We start from the raw sequence: 22,491 nt of genomic DNA on the forward strand, positions 1-22,491 counted from the left end.
TTTTAAACTTTTCATCAGGCTCTTGTCTTCTGTTGACAAAGAAACAATTCTTCACTCATAAATTGAAGTATATTCAACATCCTGTTAGACTTCATTAAGATAAAAGAAAGCTCAGTAGTTTTTCTCAATGGAGACTGATCTGGTTTTATTTAAGCTGCTTTTATGACACCTAAATTTGTACCATACTAAAAACACAAGCATTGTGCCAATGCTAAACTCTCAAAATATGCAAGATTTGAAAAGGTTGAAACGTATATTAGACGTCTTGATAATGGGGTCCTCTTGGCTATGGTGACATCTTAATCACATTGGGGGCTATTAAAAATGATTTGCTGAAGAATGAGAGGACTTTCTGTAGTGTTGTTCACAGTAAATTTAATGATTTGTTGCTTGAAGAATGGACATGTGATATAGTGAAGTTTTGTACTTCGCTGCAGTGTTTAATTGGCTATTGGAATGTGCTTATTAACTTAAGACACTGGGTCAATTACTTTTTATAAAAAGTAATGCATCTAAACGAAGTGTGATGTCCAGAATCTGACAGATGTGCATGAGATGCAATAATTCAGCTCAAGGTTTGTGTGGATCACTATGGATATATGAAACACATTTACACAACTAAGTTTCTCCTCCTCTCTTTAGAATTTCAGCAAAGCTCAATAGTGGGTATGTGAAATCTGCTCCATCTCTGATAGCACTCTGCACATGCGGTGGTTATATTACTGAACTAATAATCCAGAGACCTGGACTAATAATCTGAGATTTGAGTTCAAATTCTACCAAACTCCAGGGGAATATGAATTCGGTTCATTAAATAAACTTGTAATAAAAATCTAATATCAATAAAAGCGATAAAAACCCAAAGGGTTAATGTCCTTTAGGGAAGGAAACTTGCTGTCCTTTCCCAATCTGACACACAGCAATGTGTTTGACTCTTAATGGAATCACCCAGCAAGCCCCTCAGCTGTATCAAAAGTTATACGACAACCTGCAGCGGTTCAAGAGGGTGGCTTGTCGTCACATTCTTGAGGGCAGTTGGAGATGGGCAATAATTGCTTGTCTTAGCATCAATGCCCATATCCCATGAATGAATATATTAAAACAATTGAGGGCTTGTTAGAGAACATTGTTTTCTAGTTGCTTTACAGTTTACTCTAGACTAGTTGGGAATAGTTCAGTGTGAATCACTGATAATTTTGCACCTCAATGCTACTATTAAAATTCTGCGGAAAGGGTAGTAGGAAGTATTTTTGTCTTGCATGATAATATTATCAGCAATTCTCTGTACAGTTTAGGAATATAATTTTGTCAAAGCAGTCGCAGTGATAAAGTAGTGTTTTTCATTCACTTTCGTCATTCTAACCTGTCTAGGCCCTGCCTTCTGCAACTTCCTAAACCATTTTTTCATACTACTCTCCTGCCTTTTTAAAGGTCTCCTCATTTGGTCAGTATTCCTAAATCTATTGCCGTGCAAGTGAGCAATCTATTCCCATATGAACTGCCTTGTATCAAAGCCACCATACAAATGCAAGCTGCTGTTGACTGAAAAGTGGCAAAAAATTGTGTAACCAAATATTTTATCGTAGGTAGTGTTTGTATCTTTCAGATGGTGTCGGGGGGGAGGAGGTGTGGGAGGAATTAGCTTAAAAATAAACAAGATTTTGTATTTGTCTTGTAATTTTTTTAAAAATTAGTTTCGTAAATTAAGTTGACCATGCTGTTCTGGAGGTAGAGACTCCTCCTAATGGTAATTTCAAGGGTGCTGAGGTCCTGTATCTTGCCTCGTGTGTCAGCTCAGTTGGTGGTATTCTCACTTCTGCATTAGATAGTCGTGGGTTCCAGCTCCATTCGAGTGCTTTGAGCGCATAACCAAGACTGCCCCTCCCAGTACTGTCAGGTGCACTCAGAGATGAGACCTTAAACTTAGGCCCTGTCTGTCCTTTCAAGTAGAAAAATGATTCCATTGCACTATTTGAAGAAAAGCATCTGGTGTCCTGGCCATATTTATTCCTCAATCTGTGCCTAAATCTGTTTGTGTATTTAATTTACTTCTGGTCATTTATTCCATTGCTGTTTATAGAACATTACTGCATGCTATTTGGCTATAAGCCACGTTGTGGTATCTTGAGTCTGTGGAAAGGTGATATGTAAATGGAGGTTCTTCTATCTTTGTGTGATCTGAGTTTGTGAGCTTCATCAGCATGTTCCTGTGATAAGCAGTCAATCAAATTCTTATCTAACTTCTGCACATCTCCATAACCATACATCACTTGATGGCACCAAGCAGTTGAAATTCTGACTGGCTTTTATTTTGTCCTCTTTCTCAGGGATGTTGTTTGCTACCCACCAAATCAATGAGGAAAATCTTAGAAATGAGGTTAGAAGCAAATCAAGAGCAAGTTGAAAAATATGGCAGATAATGTAAATGTAATGTCTATTTCTTTTCTTTATATACTTTATGGTTTTTGTATCGCAGCCTCTTTAACCACGAGTGTGCCTTTTCACAAGTTCCACAACCTTTGAGGTGGTCAATCAATAGATGTACAGTCAATAAATGTAGTGAGCTTGAAAAATCAGTCATCTTGGGCCATGGCGGAATTCAGGTCTTTTTTTTTGAAAAGCATTATATTTTTGAAAGCAGCATTAGTAAAATTTCTGCAACATTAAAGATATAATGATTCATTGCCAAGTTCCGCACACGAGCCCAGCCTCAACCCCCACCATTTGGCCTGGGCTTGCAAAATCCTACTAACTCTTGGCTTGAGACAATTCGCACCTCTTTAACCTGTGATTATCCCCCTCTCCACTCGCACTTTATGTACCTGTAAAGACTTGATTACCTGTAAAGACTCTCATTCCAACCATTATCTTGCAGTTGTGTCTCTGTCTATATAATGCCGTGTTTGTGAACCCACCTCTTCACTCACCTGAGGAAGGAGCAGTGCTCCAAAAACTCGTGATTCCAAATAAACCTGCAAACATTGATTGAATAACCAGATATTGATTCCAACTCTGCTCCTGACAAGCAGTCTCTATTTACCTAACTGCAGAGAGTTTTAGATATATGTTAACAGAACCCCTGACATGAGGCTGTGTATTTCCCAAATTGTAGTTGATGGTGGATGAGTTTGATAAATGGCATTGGATTTAAACATAGAGAACATAAAGGTGGTTTGACACCCTGCCATCAGCCCTGTGTAAACCCACCCACTGCACTGAAGGCAAGTTGCCCCAACTTGTAGTTAAAGTGGGGTGGGTGCAGGTGTAGTGGATCAGCTCCCCAACCACCGATGGTGGGACCGGCTTCCTGCCACAATGCCCAATATGGGACCACTTTACAGGCCATCAGCATTTTGTCAAAAGCTGATCAAACCCTTGTTAGGTGGTGAAGTCACCAGCTGAATGAAGGCAGTAGCCCGGGTGGGATATGGCAAAGTATTTATTTGTTCAAAGAGGAGGCCTTGGGCAGGGATCGTAGCCCTTGCAATACCAGCAATAGGCTCCCCTCCATCAATGTAATAAAGTATTTTAACATTCCTTTGGCCTATCTGCTGTCGGCTTTGGTTAGGCCGCATTTGGAGTATTGTGTACAATTCTGGTCGCCAAACTACCAGAAGGATGTTGATGCATTGGAAAGGATGCAGAAGAGATTTACCCTCAGGATGTTGCCCAATTTGGAGGATATGGACTATGAAGGAAGATTGAACAAACTTGGATTGTTTTAATTGGAGCATCCAAGGATAAGGGGGGACCTGATGGAGGTTTACACGATTATGACAGGCTTGGATAGAGTGGGCAAAGTAAGAAGTCTCACAACACCAGGTTCAAGTCCAACAGGTTTATTTAGAGTCACGAGCTTTCGGACGCTGCTCCTTCATCAACCACTCACCTGATGAAGGATTAGCGTTCCGAAAGCTCATGATTCCAAATAAACCTGTTGGACTTTAACCTGGGTGTTGTGAGATTTCTTACTGTGCTCACCCCAGTCCAATGCCGGCATCTCCACATCTTGGATAGAGTGGATAGTTGGAGTTTTTTCCCCAGGGTTGAAGGGTCAATTACTCGGGGGCATAGGTTGAAAGTGAGAGGGGGAAACTTTTTAAAAGAGATTTAAGGGGCAAGTTTTTTTGAGGGGGTGAATGCCTGGAACGTGCTGCCAGAGAAGGTGGTAGAAGCAGATTCTATAACAACGTTCAAGAGGCATCTGGATAGATAAATGAATAGAGGGAAATGGACCACGTAGAGACAAGAAAATATTAGATTAGAGAGGCATCTGTGTCAGCACAGACTTGATGGGCCAAAGGACCTGGTCCTGTGCTGTACTGTTCTTTGTTCCTCAACAGTGGCCAGCGTAAGTGATGATGCTGCTGAGCTTCTGGCTTTCAGATTGGGCCAGCAGCTCTAAGGACATGGATGGCAGTCCTGCACAGATCAGCAACCTCGGTAGCAGCTTATCCGCATTTGCTCCACGCACAATCAAGGGGGGGTGTCTTGCCGGTCAGGGATTGCATATTGCTGATATGCAATTTCCTCTGCTGCCAGATCTTGCCTTTAATGTGCTCCTAACCTCTGTGCGGTCAGGTCAATAGAATTGGTCTTTACGGATTAGCGTTTGGAATACATATCTGGACCCTGTATTTATCTGTTGAAAGTGATTAATTGGAAACATTGCTTTCTCGCTTATCCGCCCATTCTGCTCCAACACAAGCTCTAAATATTTAATTGTGGCCATTCCTAGAAAGAACCGAGGAGTTTGAATTCTTGTCTCGCTCTCCTCAATGTGTTTCCTTTCTTGTATAAAGCTATCCTGAGTATCACATTACATTTAACTGTCAGGTGATGAGTTTAGTCTAAGGACACTCGGTGACAGCGGGGGTAACGGTGTCTGATTAAGTGAATAGCTCAATGTTAATTCCCTAATCGCTGCGGTTCTGGAGGGAGCCACTTGGCGGCAGCAAGTGGGTCTCGTCACCGATATTTAGCAGCAGCTTAAATTGGTGCAAACCTTTTTTTTGGGTGGGTTCCTTGAAATCTTGTGGCGGGCCCCCAGCTGAGAATCCCTGTTTTATAGTATTGGTGTAATTTGTGCCCTAGGAGGCAGAGTTTGAGCAGCTGTAGTAAAAAAGGATAAGTGGGTATGGGAAAGGACACCTTTTTAAAAGACAAAGGATTTTGTTTGCTGCTTCTCACATCCATGTAATTTTTGCAAATATTTCAATGGCAGTAAACAGTGATTTGCCGTAGAAATATTGGGCTTCAGTTTGAGTCTCCTGGAAGTTACTTGACTCCAACGTTTAGAATGAATACTCCTCTGTTTGTGTCACCTGCAGTAATTGATCATAAATGTACAGATGAGGGATTCGAGCCTGATTAGCTCATCATCCAGGGAAATCTAATTCTCCAGCATCTGGAATGGCTTCTCAGATTCCCCCCCCCCCCCCCCCCTCCATTACCTGGAAGACCATTCCAAGTATTGATCACACTCTGCATGAGGAAGTATTTCCTGATGGTCTTGGGAATGAGTTCTTAGAATACTGGAGGAAGTTATGGGAATTGTAAGCATTGAACAGATGGCAGGGTTGGGGTGCATTAGTCATGGAGGCTGGGGGCTGTCCCAGGAACTCTGAGGAGAGCGTTCCTGAAAACTAACTGACCTTGGGATGGGATCTTGAAACATTGACATTGCTGGGATCTGCAGTATTGTGGGGACAGAGTTTCCGGAAAATGGACCCAAACTTTCCTTGATTCTACTATGCTTCACTTCCCATATGTTCCTGCATGTTGTTTACATTCACTTTCCTCAACTCCTGTCTTCAGTTTTTATTTTGAAATGTTGAATGTAAATTTCTGCTTGTTAAAAGTTAATAAACTTAAGAAAACAACATGGGGATGGGGGCATCCCTAACGAGCACCATATGTGTATTGAATGAAATTATCAACTTGTACAGCCTTTAAAAATAAATTTTCACAAGCAAATAAATTATCCCGTAACATGCTCTAAATTTATTGTTTCTAATTTATTTTTTCAATGAAGCCTCAAGAATAGTTCAGAAGAGTTCTTCCAACTTGAACGTTGACTCTTAATAATGTTTTCTTTCTAAATATCAAAAAACCACAAACAGTTGATATTGTTCCCATGGTGGCACAGTGGTTAGCACTGCTGTTTCACAGCGCCAGGGACCTGAGTTCGATTCTGGCCTTGGGTCACTGTGCAGAGTTTACACATTTTCCCTGGGTCTGCATGGGTTTCCTCCGGGTGCTCCGGTTTCCTCCCACGGCGCATAGATGTGCAGATTAGGTGGATTGGCCATGCTAAATTGCCCCTTAATGTCCAAAGATGTGTAGATTAGGGGGATTGCCATAGTAAATGCATGGGGTTACAAGGATAGAGCAGAGGGCAAGGTCTGGGTGGGAAGCTGTTTCGGAGAGTTGGTGCACTTTGATATGCCAGATGGCCACTTTCTGCACTGTAGGGATTCTGTTCTCTGTGTGGTATTTTTATACAGGTTATCCTTTTCTTTTACATTTGTGAAAGTTCCACACTTGTCTGCAATAAAGATTTTGAAAATTCAACCTCCAGTTTGTTTCAAAGTCTTTTGGGAAAGACAGCAAAACGCCTATCCTAAAAGGATGATGGGAATGACCTTTTATCCTTCAACTATTGAAAACTAAATGTGCAAAATGAACAGATGAAATTGAAAGTTCTATGCTGTGATTAAAAATATTGAATTAAAATGCAATGGGGGTGGTGGGGGAAACGGGTGAGAATGATAAATAGCCAGGACATTGGAATAACAATGTGGGAATGGCCCATTTTGTAAAGTGATTATGATTCATATAGAAACCATGACTTTTGCATGGAAAGATGATTAGGCATTTTTAAATAAATACATTTTCTATATTACCTGATTTTGCCATTGAGAGATACTGGACAGGGCCCAGGTGAGGGTAGGAATGTAGGCAGGCAGGTGTTTAATATCATGCTTCTGGCAAACTGGTTTGCTGAAACCATCCCACTCCAAACTAATTTCCTGGAGGCCAAATCCGGGCCAGAATGGCTACCCCACCCATAAGCAGTAGGCACCCAACTGAAGTAGTTAAAAGGTGAATTAAAAATTGAGCATTGCACTTATATTTTCAAATTGGATAATCACAGCAGCATAAGTAATGGTGAACTTAATCAACAAGAACTTGGATTTATATTGTGCTTCTAATGTAGCAAAACTTCCAAAATGCTTAAACAAGAGCGTTATCAAAACTTACTCTGTAGCTCAGTGTTAAATTATCAGGACAGATGATCGAAACCTGGTCAAATAGGAAGAATCTAAGGATCATCATAAAAGGAAGAAAGAGAGGTGAGAATTTTAAAAAGTGAATTCCAGAGCTTAGGGCCAAGACAGTTGAGAGCATAAATGCTGATGGTGGAGCAACTACAAAATCATGATTGTGCAAGATGCCAGAATTGGTGGAATGCAGACATCTTGGAGACTTAGCAGGAGGAAGTTTGAGATATTGGGTGGGATTTTGTGGCCTCACTTGAGCGAGATCGGAAATTCCCGCCCAAGATCAACGGCGATTTTCTTTGTTGGATCCTTGCCCGTGCTGATTCCAAGACGGGCGAGGTGGTAGAGTTCCAGCCATGGGGCAGGATTTTACAGCCTCACTCGACCCCGAGACCGGAAAATTCCACCCAAGGTCAACTGACCTTTCCATTATCCACCCCTCGCCCGCTCCAATTCCCGTGGCGGGCAGGGCGGTAGAATTACGGTGATGGAGTGGTTTAAAAACCAGGATAATTATTTTAAACTTGAGGTTTTGTCGAACTGTGAACCAGTATAGGTCACCAAGCATGGGTAATAATTGAACAAGAATTTGAGTTAAGGTAGAGAGGCAGAATTTTGGATATGCTCAAGTTTATGTAGGGTGGAAGATGGGGAGCCAGCCAGGAGTGCATTTGAATATTTATGCCTAGAGGTAACAAAGGCATGAATGAGGGTATCAGGAAAGGATGAGCTGAGGTAGAGCTGGAGTTGTGATGTTATAAAGGTGGAAGTGCACAGTCTTGCTGATGGGGCAAATAGGTAGGCCGAAGCTCATCTTGAAGTTGAGCACAGTATCAAGATTGGATATGTTCTGGTTCAGCTTCAGGCGATTGGGGAATGGAGTTCATCATAGGGGCCAAAGACAATGTCTGCTCATCCAATACTGGATGTCAGCCAAGCAAAATAAATTGGCATTAAGAGTACACATTTACTGAGAGCATTAAAGAGATGTACCATTTTCAAAACTAAAACTGCTTCTGGTTGAACTAAATGATGCTCAGTTTTTATTTAAGCTCTAAATATTTGAAGTCTAAAAGTGTGACAGAGTAATTGTTTAATTAGGTTTAATCCTATCCGTTGAATCACTGGTGATTCATTTTGGCAATGAGTCTTATTATAGAAGTGTGTTTTACATAAGTTACTTTCAAATTGCAAGAAGTGTGAACACCTAAAAGAAGCTTTTTTTAAAAAACAAATATGTACCTTAGTGGTGGAAAGATGGAGCATTAACTTCGAATTCTGTGAAGTAGTGGGATGTATTTTTGCATTTACGATTTTTCCTGCGCTGCTGGTTTGCTGACCTGACATCAGAAAATGCACATGCTAAGTGATACGGTAATTGTCTAATTAGATTTTATCCTCTCCATTTGATCACTGCAGGTGATTTGACTAAATTCTATTTTGAGGCGGCAGGGTCTTGGAAAGGGCCACATATGTGTACTCCCTGGAGGCTAATTTACACTATTATTGATGGAAGATTGAAAGGTGGATGTGTGATTCAGTGAGAGAAGGATTCGGGACGGGGAACATGCATAATAGAATTTTGTGAGTCTATTTTGATTGGACTTGCATTCACGTCATTTCCTTTACACGTTACCAATTTGAATTGTAATCTTACTAGGATTTGTTTCAACTAGTAATTTTTGTTCAGTTTTAACAGTGTAATGAATTTCACTCCAAATGCACAATTTCCCTGTTTATCTTTCAGATTCAAAGCATAGAGTTATATTTGTGGAAAATATGTAGTAAGGCTTCAGTCTGAACTTGAAAAGTGACGAGCTTGAAAGCAGGTTATGGAGGGTGAAAGATAGATGTGTGCATTGTGGCTGTTGTCCCCTGTCTAATTAGTCAAATTGGGGCCAAGGGAGTGGTTTGCGACTGAAGGGATCACAAGGTTTCAGTCTCTGGGACAGGCAGGCAGTACTATATGTCAAAGCCATTACTCAGGAATTCTGCTCCATGCCTCTTTATATTTTCTGTAATTGTTCACTTAGTAACATTGTTATATTTATAAGATGTTAAAAGGGACACTGTCTAAAGATGTTGACCAGCAGGCATTGTAAAAAATAACAATTGATTACAACAAATTTAGAACCAAAACAATGTGACAATCTCTAATTTAGGGGAGGTGGTGGTGTAGTAGTATTGCCACTGGACTAGTAATCCAGAGATCCAGGGTGATGCTCTGGGGACCTGGATTTGAATCTCACCATGGTAGATGGTGAAATTTGAGATTCACTAAATAAAATCTAGAATTAAAAATTTATGATGACCATGAAACCATTGTCCATTGAGAAATTGTGAATTACTCAAGATTGCAGTTCTACCCACTCCTTTACCTGAGGAAAGTTTGGTCCTGAAGCTCTTCTTGAGCAAGAAACGGAGACCCTACAGAAAAATAGAAAAGGTTTTAAAAATGAGTGGGGAGTACCCCCTCCATTAAGTCAACATAGACCAGCACCCATCCCTTGAGCAAGAGTTATTTCCCCACCTGAACTCCCATCGCCCCTCACATGTTATCCCCTAACTTAATTTTCCCTTTTACTCAAACCCTTGCCCGAACTACAATTCCACACCATCCCCACAAACTCAACCAGGTCAACTGTTCCATGCCTCAATTCTTCTGCTGATTTGAATTCTACTTCTTTCAGCATTGCTGTCCCCTCATTTTCCCTTTTCTATTGCTCCTGCCCTCCCATTTTGCCTCCCTTATTCTCCGCCTTCTTAACCCTGCTTGACTTTACCTGTGTTAACCCTGCTTGACTTTACCTGTGTTAACCCTGCTTGACTTTACCTGTGTTAACCCTGCTTGACTTTACCTGTGTTAACCCTGCTTGACTTTACCTGTGTTAACCCACTGTGAATACTTTACTTCAGTATTCACAGTGGAAAAGGATCTTGGTAGTTGCAGTGCAGACTTGCAGTGGACTGAGAAGATTGAGCATGTGGACATTAGGAAAGAGGATGTGTTGGAGCTTTTGAAAAGCATCAAGTTAGATAAATCGCCAGGACCAGATGGGATGTACCCCAGGTTACTGTGGGAGGCGAGGGAAGAGATTGCTGAGCCTCTGGCGATGACCTTTGCCTCATCAGTGGAGACGGGAGAGGTTCCGGAGGATTGGAGGATTGTGGATGTGGTTCTGTTATTCTAGAAAGGGAGAAGAGATAGCCCGGGAAATTATAGACCAGTGAGTCTAACCTCAGTGGTTGGTAAGTTGATGGAGAAGATCCTGAGTGGCAGGATTTATGAACATCTGGAGCGGAATAGTATGATCAGAAATAGCCAGCACGGCTTTGTCGAAGGCAGATCATGCCTTACGAGCCTTTGAAGATGTAGCTAGACACATAGACGAGGGAAGAGCGGTAGATGTAGTTTATATGGATTTCAGCAAGGCGTTTGATAAGGTGCCACATGCAAGGCTTATTGAGAAAGTGAAGGGGCATGGGATACAAGGGGACATTGCCTTGTGGATTCAGAACTGGCTTGCCCTCAGAAGGCAAAGAGTGGTTATAGATGGGTCTTTTTCAGCCTGGAGGTCGGTCACCAGTGGAGTGCCCCAGGGATCTGTTCTGGGACCCTTGCTCTTTGTGATTTTTATAAATGACCTGGATGAGGAAGTGGAAGGATGGGTTGGCAAGTTTGCTGATGACACAAAGGTTGGTGGTGTTGTGGATAGTGTAGAGGGATGTCAGCAGTTGCAACGAGACATAGATAAGATGCAAGACTGGGCGGAGAAGTGGCAGATGGACTTCAACCCAGATAAGTGTGTGGTGGTTCATTTTGGCAGGTCGAATAGGATGAAAGAATATAATATTAAGGGTAAGACGCTTGGCAGTGTGGAAGATCAGAAGGATCTTTGGGTCCGGGTTCATAGGACGCTCAAAGCAGCGTCGCAGGTAGAGGCTGTGGTTAAGAAGGCATATGGAATACTGGCCTTCATCAATAGAGGAATTGAGTTTAGAAATCGGGAGGTAATGCTGCAGCTGTATAGGACCCTGGTCAGACTCCACCTGGAGTACTGTGCCCAGGTCTGGTCGCCTCATTACAGAAAGGATGTGGAAGCCATAGAAAGGGTGCAGAGGAGATTTACAAGAATGTTGCCTGGATTAGGTGGCATGCCTTATGAGGATAGGTTGAGAGAGCCAGGTCTTTTCTCCTTGGAGAGGTGAAGGATGAGAGGTGACCTGATAGAGGTGTATAAGATGTTGAGGGGTATTGATAGAGTGGATTCTCAGAGGCTTTTACCCAGGGCTGAAATGGTTGCCACAAGAGGTCACAGCTTTAGGGTTCTGGGGAGTAGGTACAGAGGAGATGTTAGGGTTAAGTTTTTCACTCAGAGGGTGGAATCGGCTGCCGGTAGTGGTGGTGGAGGCGGATTCGATAGGGTCTTTTAAGAGACTTTTGGATAAGTTCATGGAAGTTAGTAAGATATAGGGTTATAGGTAAACCTAGTAGGTAGGGACATGTTCGGCGCAACTTGTGGGCCGAAGGGCCTGTTTGTGCTGTAGCTTTTCTATGTTCTAACCCTGCTTGACTTTACCAGTGTTAACCCTGCTTGACTTTGCCTGTGTTAACCCTGCTTGACTTTACCTTTTTTGGGTAACAATGAGAAAGTACAGGGGTCGCTGGGAGTGTTTTGGAAAGTTTAGAGTGAACCTACTGCAAAATGTAATCAGAAATCAGACTGTAACAATTGTCTCTTTTTTAAATCCTCAGTCAGATTTTCTCCAAATAAAAAATGCTTCGTAAGAACATAAAAACCAGGAGCAGGAGTAGGCCGTATGGCCCCTCGAGCCTGCTCCGCCATTCAATGAGATCATGGCTGATCTTTTTGTGGACTCCGCTCCACTTACCCGCCCGCTCACCATAACCCTTAATTCCTTTACTGTTCAAAAACTTATCTATCCTTGCCTTAAAAACATTCAATGAGGTAGCCTCAACTGCTTCACTGGGCAGGGAATTCCACAGATTCACAACCCTTTGCGTGAAGAAGTTCCTCCTCAACTCAGTCCTAAATCTGCTTCCCCTTATTTTGAGGCTATGCCCCCTAGTTCTAGTTTCACCCGCCAGTGGAAACAACTTCCCTTCGTAATCTTATGTTTCTATAAGATCTCCCCTCATTCTTCTGAATTCCAATGAGTATAGTCCCAGTCTACTCCGTCTCTCATCCATAAGCCAACCCCCTCAACTCTCGGAATCAACCTAGTGAACGTCCTCTGCACCCCCTCCAGTGCCAGTATATCCTTTCTCAAGTAAAGAGACCAAACTGTACACCTACCTGTTGTCAACATCTTCTGTTACAGTTGCAAGCCATCATTAATGCAGTTTTAAATAGATATTTCAGCTTCTCAGGAATGTATAGAGCAGAAAATTGAAACGTCAGGAATGCAGGTTAAAATGGAAATTATTTTCATGCTTCTCTTGTGTACTTTGGACAAATGTAAATGGTAAGGTTCCAAAACAAACTTTTGCATTCTGGAGAAAAAAAATCTATGCTGAGTTCTTCCTTTAAAAAAAGGAATTGATAATTGTCAAAGCCAGACATTAAGTAATGAGGTCGAAGTCTCGCATGGTGAATGTGCAGCCAAGTTGCTGTCTGGTCTTCAAGGGAAAACATGGAGGTCATTGATTAATAAAAAGTTGTGAATACTGAAAATCTGAATTACAGCTACTTAACTGGCCAGTCGGCATCTGCTAACAGGAAAACCATTTTTTTCCCCCCTAGAAGATATCTAATCTCCTGTTTATGTCCAGCTTTTCACTTTTTTTTTTATGGAAGTCATTGATTTATTTAACGTTATTTTCTCGAATCACTAGCCAAACAATTTTGTAAACTGCAGAGGTCAGACTACCTCTACATTTTCCAGAAATGTTTAGCCGTTGACTTTATGAATAAAGTCCCTGTGGAGACCCGGAATAACTTTTTAAAAAAAAATTGGATCCTGGCTGCGGAGAGAGATTTCAGGATTTTACTGGAAGCATAAATTAAAATGGCCTGGATGGTTGTCTTAATCCATTGTGATCTTATGAACAGGGCAAGGGTATATTGGGGAAAAATGTTCAAAGTAGAATGACTAGGTTGGTTCTTTTGATTAAATTGTGAAAGAGACATTAAGAATTCAACATCCCATCGTTGAAGAAAAGATTACAAAATTTTGACCTCCTTGGGCTAGTCATTCAATTTTAGTACACCACGGCGCTTAAACCCATATGATTCTAATAATAGAGCTCTTCAGAGGTCAAAAATAGATTTATTATTGTAATTACCTGTACAACAAGCAACAGAATAAAATAATAGTGCATGTTCTCTGGTTTCAATTTGTTTGCTCATTTTCATTATTCAAACAACTTTAGATAGATAGAGATATATATTTTTTTCTTCTGTGCTTTAAGACCCTGCCATCCATTTTGGAATAGGGATCCACTGTCAAAAAGCAGATTTTGAACAATTTTAGGTCTGTGTTCTAATGATACATGCCATTGTGTCAAGACTTTGCTATGACTCTCCAGCACCAGTGTTATCATGACTGCTTGATGCTTTTTTGATTCTGTGATCCCAGTCATGTTCTGATTCATCAATGCAGACAATGTAGGTTGCTTAATTTATCTGATTGCAGAACTAGACAACGTAATACAAAATACAATTAATAGATCATTCCCTCCAGACTAGTAACTACATCTCATTGACTTTTAAAGAAAAAGTTGCATGAATATCGTGTTAAGAACATCATTGAAGATTAATGGGACAAATATAAACTTAGATGATCAACTTCTTTGTCAGTGACGTTGTCCTTTTGTTGTGGGAATATCAAAGTGTAATATGTAGATTTTGTCATTAATATTCTAGAATTCTATTGGATTGCCATAAGGGGTAGAAACTTCGGATCTTCATAGTTAGAAAGGGTCACTTGTCTACAGCTTGTAGCTTGAATAAATCCTGTCCTTCTTCCTCTCTGACTGCCTCTGTCCACATCCCACTCATCAGTACATAAGAAATAGGTGTAGGCCATCTAGCCCCTCGAGCCTGCCCCGCCATTCAATAAGATCATGGCTGATCTGATAGTGGTTTAGTTCCACTTACCCGCCCGCTCCCCATAACCCTTAATTCCCTTATTGATCAGAAATCTATCTACCTGTGTCTTAAAACATATTTAATGAGGTAGCCTCCACTGCTTCAATGGGCAAAGAATTCCAGAGATTCACTACCCTCTGAGAGAAGAAGTTCCTCCTCAACTCTGTCCTAAACCGACTCCCCCTTATTTTGAGGCTGTCCTCTAGTTCTTGTTTCCTTTCTAAGTGGAAAGAATCTTTCTGCCTCTACCCTGTCTAGCCCCTTCATTATCTTATATGTCTCTATAAGATCTCCCCTCAGCCTTCTAAACTCCAACGAGTACAGGCCCAATCTACTCAATCTCTCCTCATACTCCTTCATCTCTGGTATCAACCTGGTGAACCTTCTCTGTACTCCCTCCAAGGCCAATATATCCTTTCACAAACAAGGGGACCAAAATTGCGCACACTACTCTAGTTGCGGCCTCACCAGTACCTTAGACAATTGCAGCCTCACTCTTGCCCGCCTCAAACCCCCCCCCCCCCCCCGACCTTCCCTTTCTCTCTGCCACATGGTGTTCTAAAACTTACAAGCTTCTTTCCCCTAGGTAGTCTTATTGAATGCTCTAGTCATAAGGAATAGAGTGACTCCTGTTTCTGCAAAATAAAAATAACCAATGATCTCTTACAAAGCATGCATTAAGACATGCATTGTTTGCGATTTCTTTTCAGTATTAATCTTTTAATAATTTATTTCAATTTCCTTTTTACTTTTCAGTGCTGGACCAAAAGGCGATAATGTTTATGAATGGAGGTCAACGATTCTGGGGCCCCCTGGGTCAGTTTATGAAGGTGGTGTGTTCTTCCTTGACATTGTATTTTCAGCAGAATATCCTTTCAAACCACCCAAGGTAAGGGGACTTTTTTCACAATGCGCTTCGTATGTTTGAGTGTGTTTATAATGCGACCATATGACTAATTTATTTATAACTTGTTGCCCTAATAGTTTAAAATTAGTCTGTGCTTGTTTCTGAAAGCCACTTCTCATTTGAGTATTTGAGATATGATTCCTAAGTGTTGAGATTTTGCTAGTGCCAGTTTGGGATAGTGTATACCACTGCTTACACTGGGTGATACAGATGGGTTTTAAGTATATATAAAACGCAGCAGCAATGTTGCTGCTTATATCGGTTTCTCTTACTAAGAAAGGATTCTGCTCCACTCCAAGGAGCCTAGTAGAAGGGTAATGAACTATTTGTGGAAAAAGTTCAATTTAGTGTGCTATTGTTGTGGTAGTAATATTCCAGGGTTTCTCAGTGCTTTGCTTCAGAGTACTTTGTAAACCATTAGAAATGGATGTAATGTTTACCATTGATATTCAAGGGCTGTGTCTAACTTTTCTTCCCTCACATGCATGGGATTCCTCTACATTTATAGCACTTATTATAGGTCTGAACGCCAATTTGCCTTTTTAAAAAAAAAAGCTTAGATTAAAGTCAACTTCTATTTGTAGAAAAAATGGAAATGTTTTTGGTCAAGACTTTTTTTTTGTTTTATTGTAACAGGCACATTGCATCATGTGAAAAGAATGACCAGAACTAAAGTTAAAATCAGAGCCATAATGGCAGAGAGGAGGCCGTTCAGCCCATGCCCACTGCAGCTCCTGGTACAACAATCCACTTAGTCCCATTCCCCCCACACTATCCCCATAGCCCTGCAAGCTTATTTCTCTCGTGTCCATCCAGTTTCCTTTTGAAAATCGTTGATAGTCTGCTCTTCCTCCACCTTCGTGGGCAGTGAATTCTAGGTTATTACCAAACTGTGTCCCATCGTCCTTGGTAAATCTCAAGGACCCTTTGCATGCTTCCTAAAGTGTGGTGACTAGAACAGGATGCAATACTCTAGCTGTGGCCAAGCAGAGCTTTATAAAGGTTCAACCTAAATTCTCTGCTTTTGTACTCTTTTTATGAAGCTCAGAATCTGATATGCCTTTCTAATTACTCTCTCAATATATTCTGCTGACTTCAAAGATCTATGCACCCAAACGCGCAGGTCCCTGCACACTTTTCAGAACTATGTCATTAAGTCTACATTTCCTCCCCTATTTCTTCTGCCAGCATCACGTCACTTAGACCTGTATTAAATTCTACCTGCTGTCTGCTCATTCTGCTAGCTTATTATGTGCTGTTGCAAGTTAATTGGCACTATCCTAAACTTTGCCATGTTTGCTTTCATAGGCAATTTTGGAATTTTACTCTGCACTCCAAAATCCAAGTGTCATTAATTTGGGATGGGTTTAATCCTTTTACGACTCACCAGTTAACATCCGTTTAGCCTCATTTCAGGTCCAAATCTAGTTGTGTACCGTTTTATTTATAAACACACATACCTGTAATCCTTTGACTAAACTCCTATACTTACAACTACTTGAAAAGGTAACTCATCATAGAATGAAGTTTCCACTGTTCAGTAATTATTTTGCTTTTTCTTTGTTGCTTCCCCTCCTGTCATGAAGACACACTCTGAGGTATGATTCAGCATATACTGGGCATTCTCCTCTACCACGACCAAGTGATCATTGACTGTGTGAGAGTCTTAAGTAGTGATGCCTAGAAACTATTAGATTGTGGGAGGACATTCCTCCTCCTCCTCCTCCTCCCCGGGAGTTTACAATGTTCACAATCTCTGAGATTGTGCTATATCAAATAGTCTCTTCACCTACTAGGCCATTGAGTGAGTTAATTTAGAGGTTCAGTAAAATTTCACTTACCAAAAGTTTGGCTAATGTGCACAGTTAACTGTTCAAGACATTATTCTACACTCCATAGTCACCCCGGATGTTACAGTTGTTTTTTACTCCCATTTAATGGGACTGCATTTGGATAATGAGAGGCTGTAATGTAATTGAAAAATATTTTGGGCTCTACTTTGGTAGCTGATATTGCATTGCCACTTCTAATCAGTGTAAATGTTGACACATGAAACTATATTGATTGGATAGTGTTGTGTTTTGATTACATTTTTTTTTGCTGTATCTGACTGACCTATGGATATATTTTCTAAATGGTTCTGAATTGCTGCCATGAAGGATTGTACTGAAACCTGTATGAGGGTAATAACAAGAAAATGTCTAACATTTACTTTGCACTTTGGGGAAATAAAACAATAAAAACTGAAATGCCTTTTGAATGCAAATTGGATTTGTGTTGTGTGAGGAAGATTTCGATCTCTGAAAGTGAAAAACTGCAGCTAATAAAAGTACAGAGATACCGGTAAATGAAGTGCCATTTTAGAGTTTCTGACACCTCCTGCTTGTATCATTGGCAGTAACTTGCCATTAGTTTAAGTTGACCTGGCTTGCAACTCTTGCTGAGCAGCTGGAGGTTGTTCACCATGGTTTGATCTGGCTGGAAGCTGTGGTTGGATTCTGCAGGTGAATGGACACTGTGGGGAGGTCTTGGTGTGCAGAGGTGGCGCACCTACTGCTGAACCAGAAGCTCTGGGTTCGAGTCCAACGCTATGAACTGTTGGCCAATGCGGTTCACAATGCGGTTCAACGACTCATCATCAGCTTAGGAATTCTTTCACCACTTCCCCCACTATTCCCCAAAAGGGAAAAACAGTGTCGGTGTGAAGATGCACTTAAAAATGGACATTGTCGGCAGGCAGTTAATAGTTTCATTGCTCTCTCTGGCAGTTGTGAAAACTTGATGCAGATGAGAATAAGGTGTTGGGCTATAAAACTATATTCACCTTCGAGAAAGAATAACCAATGAAATTCATATTTTAAATCAAGAGGCAACTTCATTTTCCTATGTTTGCAAATGTTATCAGACATTTGAAGGACATCAGTCACACCTAATTTCTGACTAAAATAAAAGTGTAGGACTATAAGTGACTAGATACTGTCCAATATAAAAGTAACAAAAACAAAACAATGTGGTTACAATTTTGTGTTCTGAAGTTCATTGGTGCTTCCCCCCCCCCCCCCCCTCAACTTCCTCACCACTAAAATCAAATAGGGTGATTCTAATGATTGAAACCTGGTTTAAAGTTTAACACTGCAATCGAGCCCATTTTTTTGAAGTTACTCTGATGATTTGAACATGCTCTGAAGATTATGGATACAGAATTTTTTTTGAAGTACAGTAGGATCAGAATAATTGAAATAGCCTAGCATCAATTTGAAACAAGAAACTAAATTTAAGCACTGCTCTTGAGGGAACAGGATATGATAATGTTCAGTCTCAGTAACTGAGATGCTCATAATGGCGCCTCGGACTAAATGTTTCCCAAGTGCTGTTTTAATAAGGCTGTATTACGTCTTTGTGCAGCATTGGTGAAATTAGGAATGTGGCCACGTTTGTGTAAATTGCCTGCGGTATTTCATGATTTTGGGAGTTACAAAATTGAGGTTCATTTGAGATGCTGGAAATCAAACTTGGGCTTTCCAAAATGTCTGACCAACTTAAAGATTTGTTTACATTGTTCCATATCCATCTTATACTGTTAGTATTTGGCTTCTGGAATCAACAAATAACGAGGGGGGACGCCAAAGTCTCATTAAACCACTTGGATGCATTATAAACTGTCAATCATAGCAAATGCATGTTATTGCAACATTGGAAATAAAGAGAAAGCCTTAATGGCTATTGTGATCATGAAAGTGAAGTAATACTGACATCCCAAAAACAGAAACTGTAGTGACATTGCGATTTACAGTGTTTAGGAGTGCTGCTCTATTTTTAATGGGTTGTTATACATAACAACGCACTTTGTAGTGTGATTTACTATGTCAGTTCACAGGCTGTCAGAATAACTCAATGCATAATCAAATCATGAATGATCATTAGCTGCATTTAATAGGGTTGGTTTTGGTCTGTGATCATTGCACACTTCAATAGGAAATATTGATATGTCCACTAACTAGAGTTCACACAAATGAGGGTATTATCATGAGTGAATTCCTGTCTGTCAATTCAATTATTTATAATCTAAAGCACATAAAACTACTGTTTCACTGTTCTTTGTTTGAGTATGCTTCTAGACTATATTATTAGGAGCATTTTAAATGGATCAGGCTTTCTCATTTCTCGACTAGCAAGTTAATTTTTAACTAAAATTGACAGGTGACTTTCCGAACAAGGATCTATCATTGCAATATCAACAGTCAAGGAGTGATCTGTCTGGATATCCTGAAGGATAACTGGAGCCCAGCACTGACCATCTCCAAGGTTCTTCTGTCAATTTGTTCTCTTCTTACAGATTGCAATCCTGGTAAGAGGACATATCGTCTATAATCTCATCTAATTTCATCAATTCCTATTACAGCCTGGTCATGAGTGATTGTGGGCCATTCCAGAGGGAGAGGGAGTGTGTGTGGGGGGGGCGGGGGGGGTGGAAAGAAGACATAATGACAATAGATGCCGGGCACCACCAGGAGGAAATGCCACTTGATCCATCAGAAGTCATTCTTCCATGTGGCATGATGTGGAGATGCCAGCATTGGACTGGAGTGGGCACAGTAAGAAGTCTCTCAACACCAGGTTAAAGTCCAACAGGTTTATTTGGAATCACACGCTTTTGGAGCGCTGTTCCTTCATCAGGTGAGTGATTCACCTGATGAAGGAGCAACACTCCGAAAGCTTGTGATTCTAAATAAACCTGTTGGACTTTAACCTGGTGTTGAGAGACTTCTTACTGTGTCCATGCAGCATGTGCACTCCATTCTACCAGACTCTATCCCACTTAATTGATCTCTTCAGGGGAAGTTTTTAATTTCTTAATCTCCTAAATTAATCAAGAAAAATGCAAGCATATTGTTCTGCTTATGCATTTGTGAATACTGAACAATAGGCTACCAGATAGCTGCTGAGTAGGGGAGTGTGCTCCAGTGTTTTGTGTGTGTGTGTGCCTATGGGGGGCGGGGGGAGGGTGCTGTTATGCAGGTTCATAACTGATTTCCTGTATAATTGCTTAAAAAAAACAGGTATGGGTAGAAAAAGATAATTGGAAAGTCCTGAATTATTCAAGACACCGTATTGCCAGATGTCTGAGAAACAGATCTCTTCTGAGTATTGATGTGTGGGGATTTGTACTAGAAGGAGACTTTGGAAAGGAAAATAAAATAATCAAAAACATATAGCAACAAAATAAGGATTGAGTTCTTCTAAATATCTCATTAGTGTTTATAAAAAATACTTTATCACTTGACATATATGATGATGATAGGATTTGTAGCTTGTTTAAAGTGTTGACAATTTTTATTAAGTGAGTCTTAAACAAGTATTAAACTCTAGCTATCGATTATACTTGTAGAATATTATGCCATTTGTTTAATTTACACAATCACATTTAGCTGCTGTAAATTTGCCGTCTAAGTTGAGATAGCTGTGAGAGCATGGCAGTGGACTGTCTCTCTGTCCTTTGCCAAAAGATACTATCAGTTGAGATTTCTGCCCTGGGTTACTATGCAGTATTATCTGTGAATGTGTGTTGCTATGGTCATTAAATGAGGACACAATTGAACTTTATGATTGGTCACACAGTTAAATAGGCAATTAGCAATCAAATGTGAGGCCAGTAAATGAGGTACGATCACATTCATTGCCACTTATGTGGAGTTGCACAGCTGCAAGCAACTACTTCAAGACTGTGATTGTGGCAAGACAAATGGGAACTAGAGAAAAAGAAACTGGAATGTTATAACTCGTATCTTATCCTACAGTAAACTGGTAATCAATATTTTCTGTTTCATTGCAGCGGACCCTCTGGTTGGGAGCATAGCCACGCAGTATATGACTAACAGGGCTGAACATGACAAAATAGCAAGACAGTGGACCAAGAAATACGCCACATAAACTGGATGGTTACCAGTCCTACCGACATTTGTCTCCGATGGAAATGAGCTGCTTCTCGTTGAATTGAAAAGGGGAATGGGTTGGGGTGGAGGGGACGGGAGGGGAATGGGACAAGCATTCCTATAACAGGTTTTAAATGCAACAGTCTTTTATTTGCATAAGTCTAGTCAGAACTCTTGATGAGCTTTGTTATTGTAGCTTAAACAATAAACTATTGATATCTGACAGTAGATAGGAAATTCACGTGGAAAAGGTTGAAGAATATGACGTGATGGGTCACGCACGATCCAGATTTGTTACTGAAATATTAAGTGATACCTCTTTGCTGGTTTAAGTTTTAGTTGTCTGTGTTCACTGTGTATGGTCAAAGTTTGAAAATGCTTGTAATGTCAGCCAACTTGCAGGGGTTGAAACTGTTGAAAAACGTAAGGGAAAACCATGCTAGAGACTTGCAGCATTTTTTAAAACCCGAGTAGAATGATGACCAGATACAACAGAATTGTCTTTATTCAGGGAATAAGGAATGAATTGGCAGAATATTTGTAATTACAGGGAACAGGTTTTATTTTGCAGGGAGCGTGGGAGTGAAACCCAAAATCCTTTTAAGTAACTGTTTTGCCTTATTTGAATTTAGAGTCTCAATTCAGTGTATTTTTGTGGGTTATGTAATAGGGCAGTTTTTTTTTTACTTTAATATTATACAGCATTAGGTCCTGCTTAAAATTTACAAAATGATCAAACATGTAATCTTTAAAACAAATTGATTGAGGGCTTTAAGCCCCTGATGGTTTCAAATTTTACAATTACCTGTTTCAAAACACAGTAGTGTCAGTGGTCATGCTTTAGTCAGATGAGAGTATTGTATTAAAATATCTATGGCTGCTTTTTTGATGCAGAGAATTCTCAGACTGCATCTTAATTTTGATGTTTTGTTAAGACTTTAGACAATATTAGGACTTAAGGATGAGCTGTTCAAAATACTTTTTAAGTTCCATCAGTTATTGTTAAGACTTCATTGGCCCCTTTCATATTACAAATTCAAAGAATGTTGATCTCTACCAAAGTTGTACAGCCACTGGTCTGTAACCACTGTAATTACTACCGTTTTCTTTGGAAAATTGATCTTAGAATGTCAGTTTGTCAGATACCACATATTGTAATTAAAAACACTGATCATGAAACTTTATTTAATGAGCAATAGTTGAAAAATCACAATAGATTTTATTTAGTTTTGGTTTGTCCGTGAAATGTCCATGAA

At 40.3% G+C, this 22,491-nt stretch overlaps 1 protein-coding gene across 2 annotated transcripts in view; it reads left to right on the forward strand.

The window, feature by feature from the left end:
* LOC144510047 (ubiquitin-conjugating enzyme E2 E1-like) overlaps positions 1 to 22,419 on the forward strand; it is a 76,175-nt gene extending 53,756 nt beyond the window's left edge. For both annotated transcript variants that reach the window (XM_078239266.1, XM_078239275.1), the window contains 3 exons: positions 15,152 to 15,284; positions 19,503 to 19,650; positions 21,136 to 22,419. In XM_078239266.1, the coding sequence (XP_078095392.1) occupies positions 15,152 to 15,284; positions 19,503 to 19,650; positions 21,136 to 21,233 (379 nt within the window). In that variant the 3' untranslated portion in view covers positions 21,234 to 22,419. The remainder of the gene's footprint in view (positions 1 to 15,151; positions 15,285 to 19,502; positions 19,651 to 21,135) is intronic.
* Positions 22,420 to 22,491: the final 72 nt, after the last annotated feature.

Source organism: Mustelus asterias, chromosome 2 (assembly GCF_964213995.1).
Source record: "Mustelus asterias chromosome 2, sMusAst1.hap1.1, whole genome shotgun sequence".
Taxonomy (NCBI): Eukaryota; Metazoa; Chordata; class Chondrichthyes; order Carcharhiniformes; family Triakidae; genus Mustelus; species Mustelus asterias.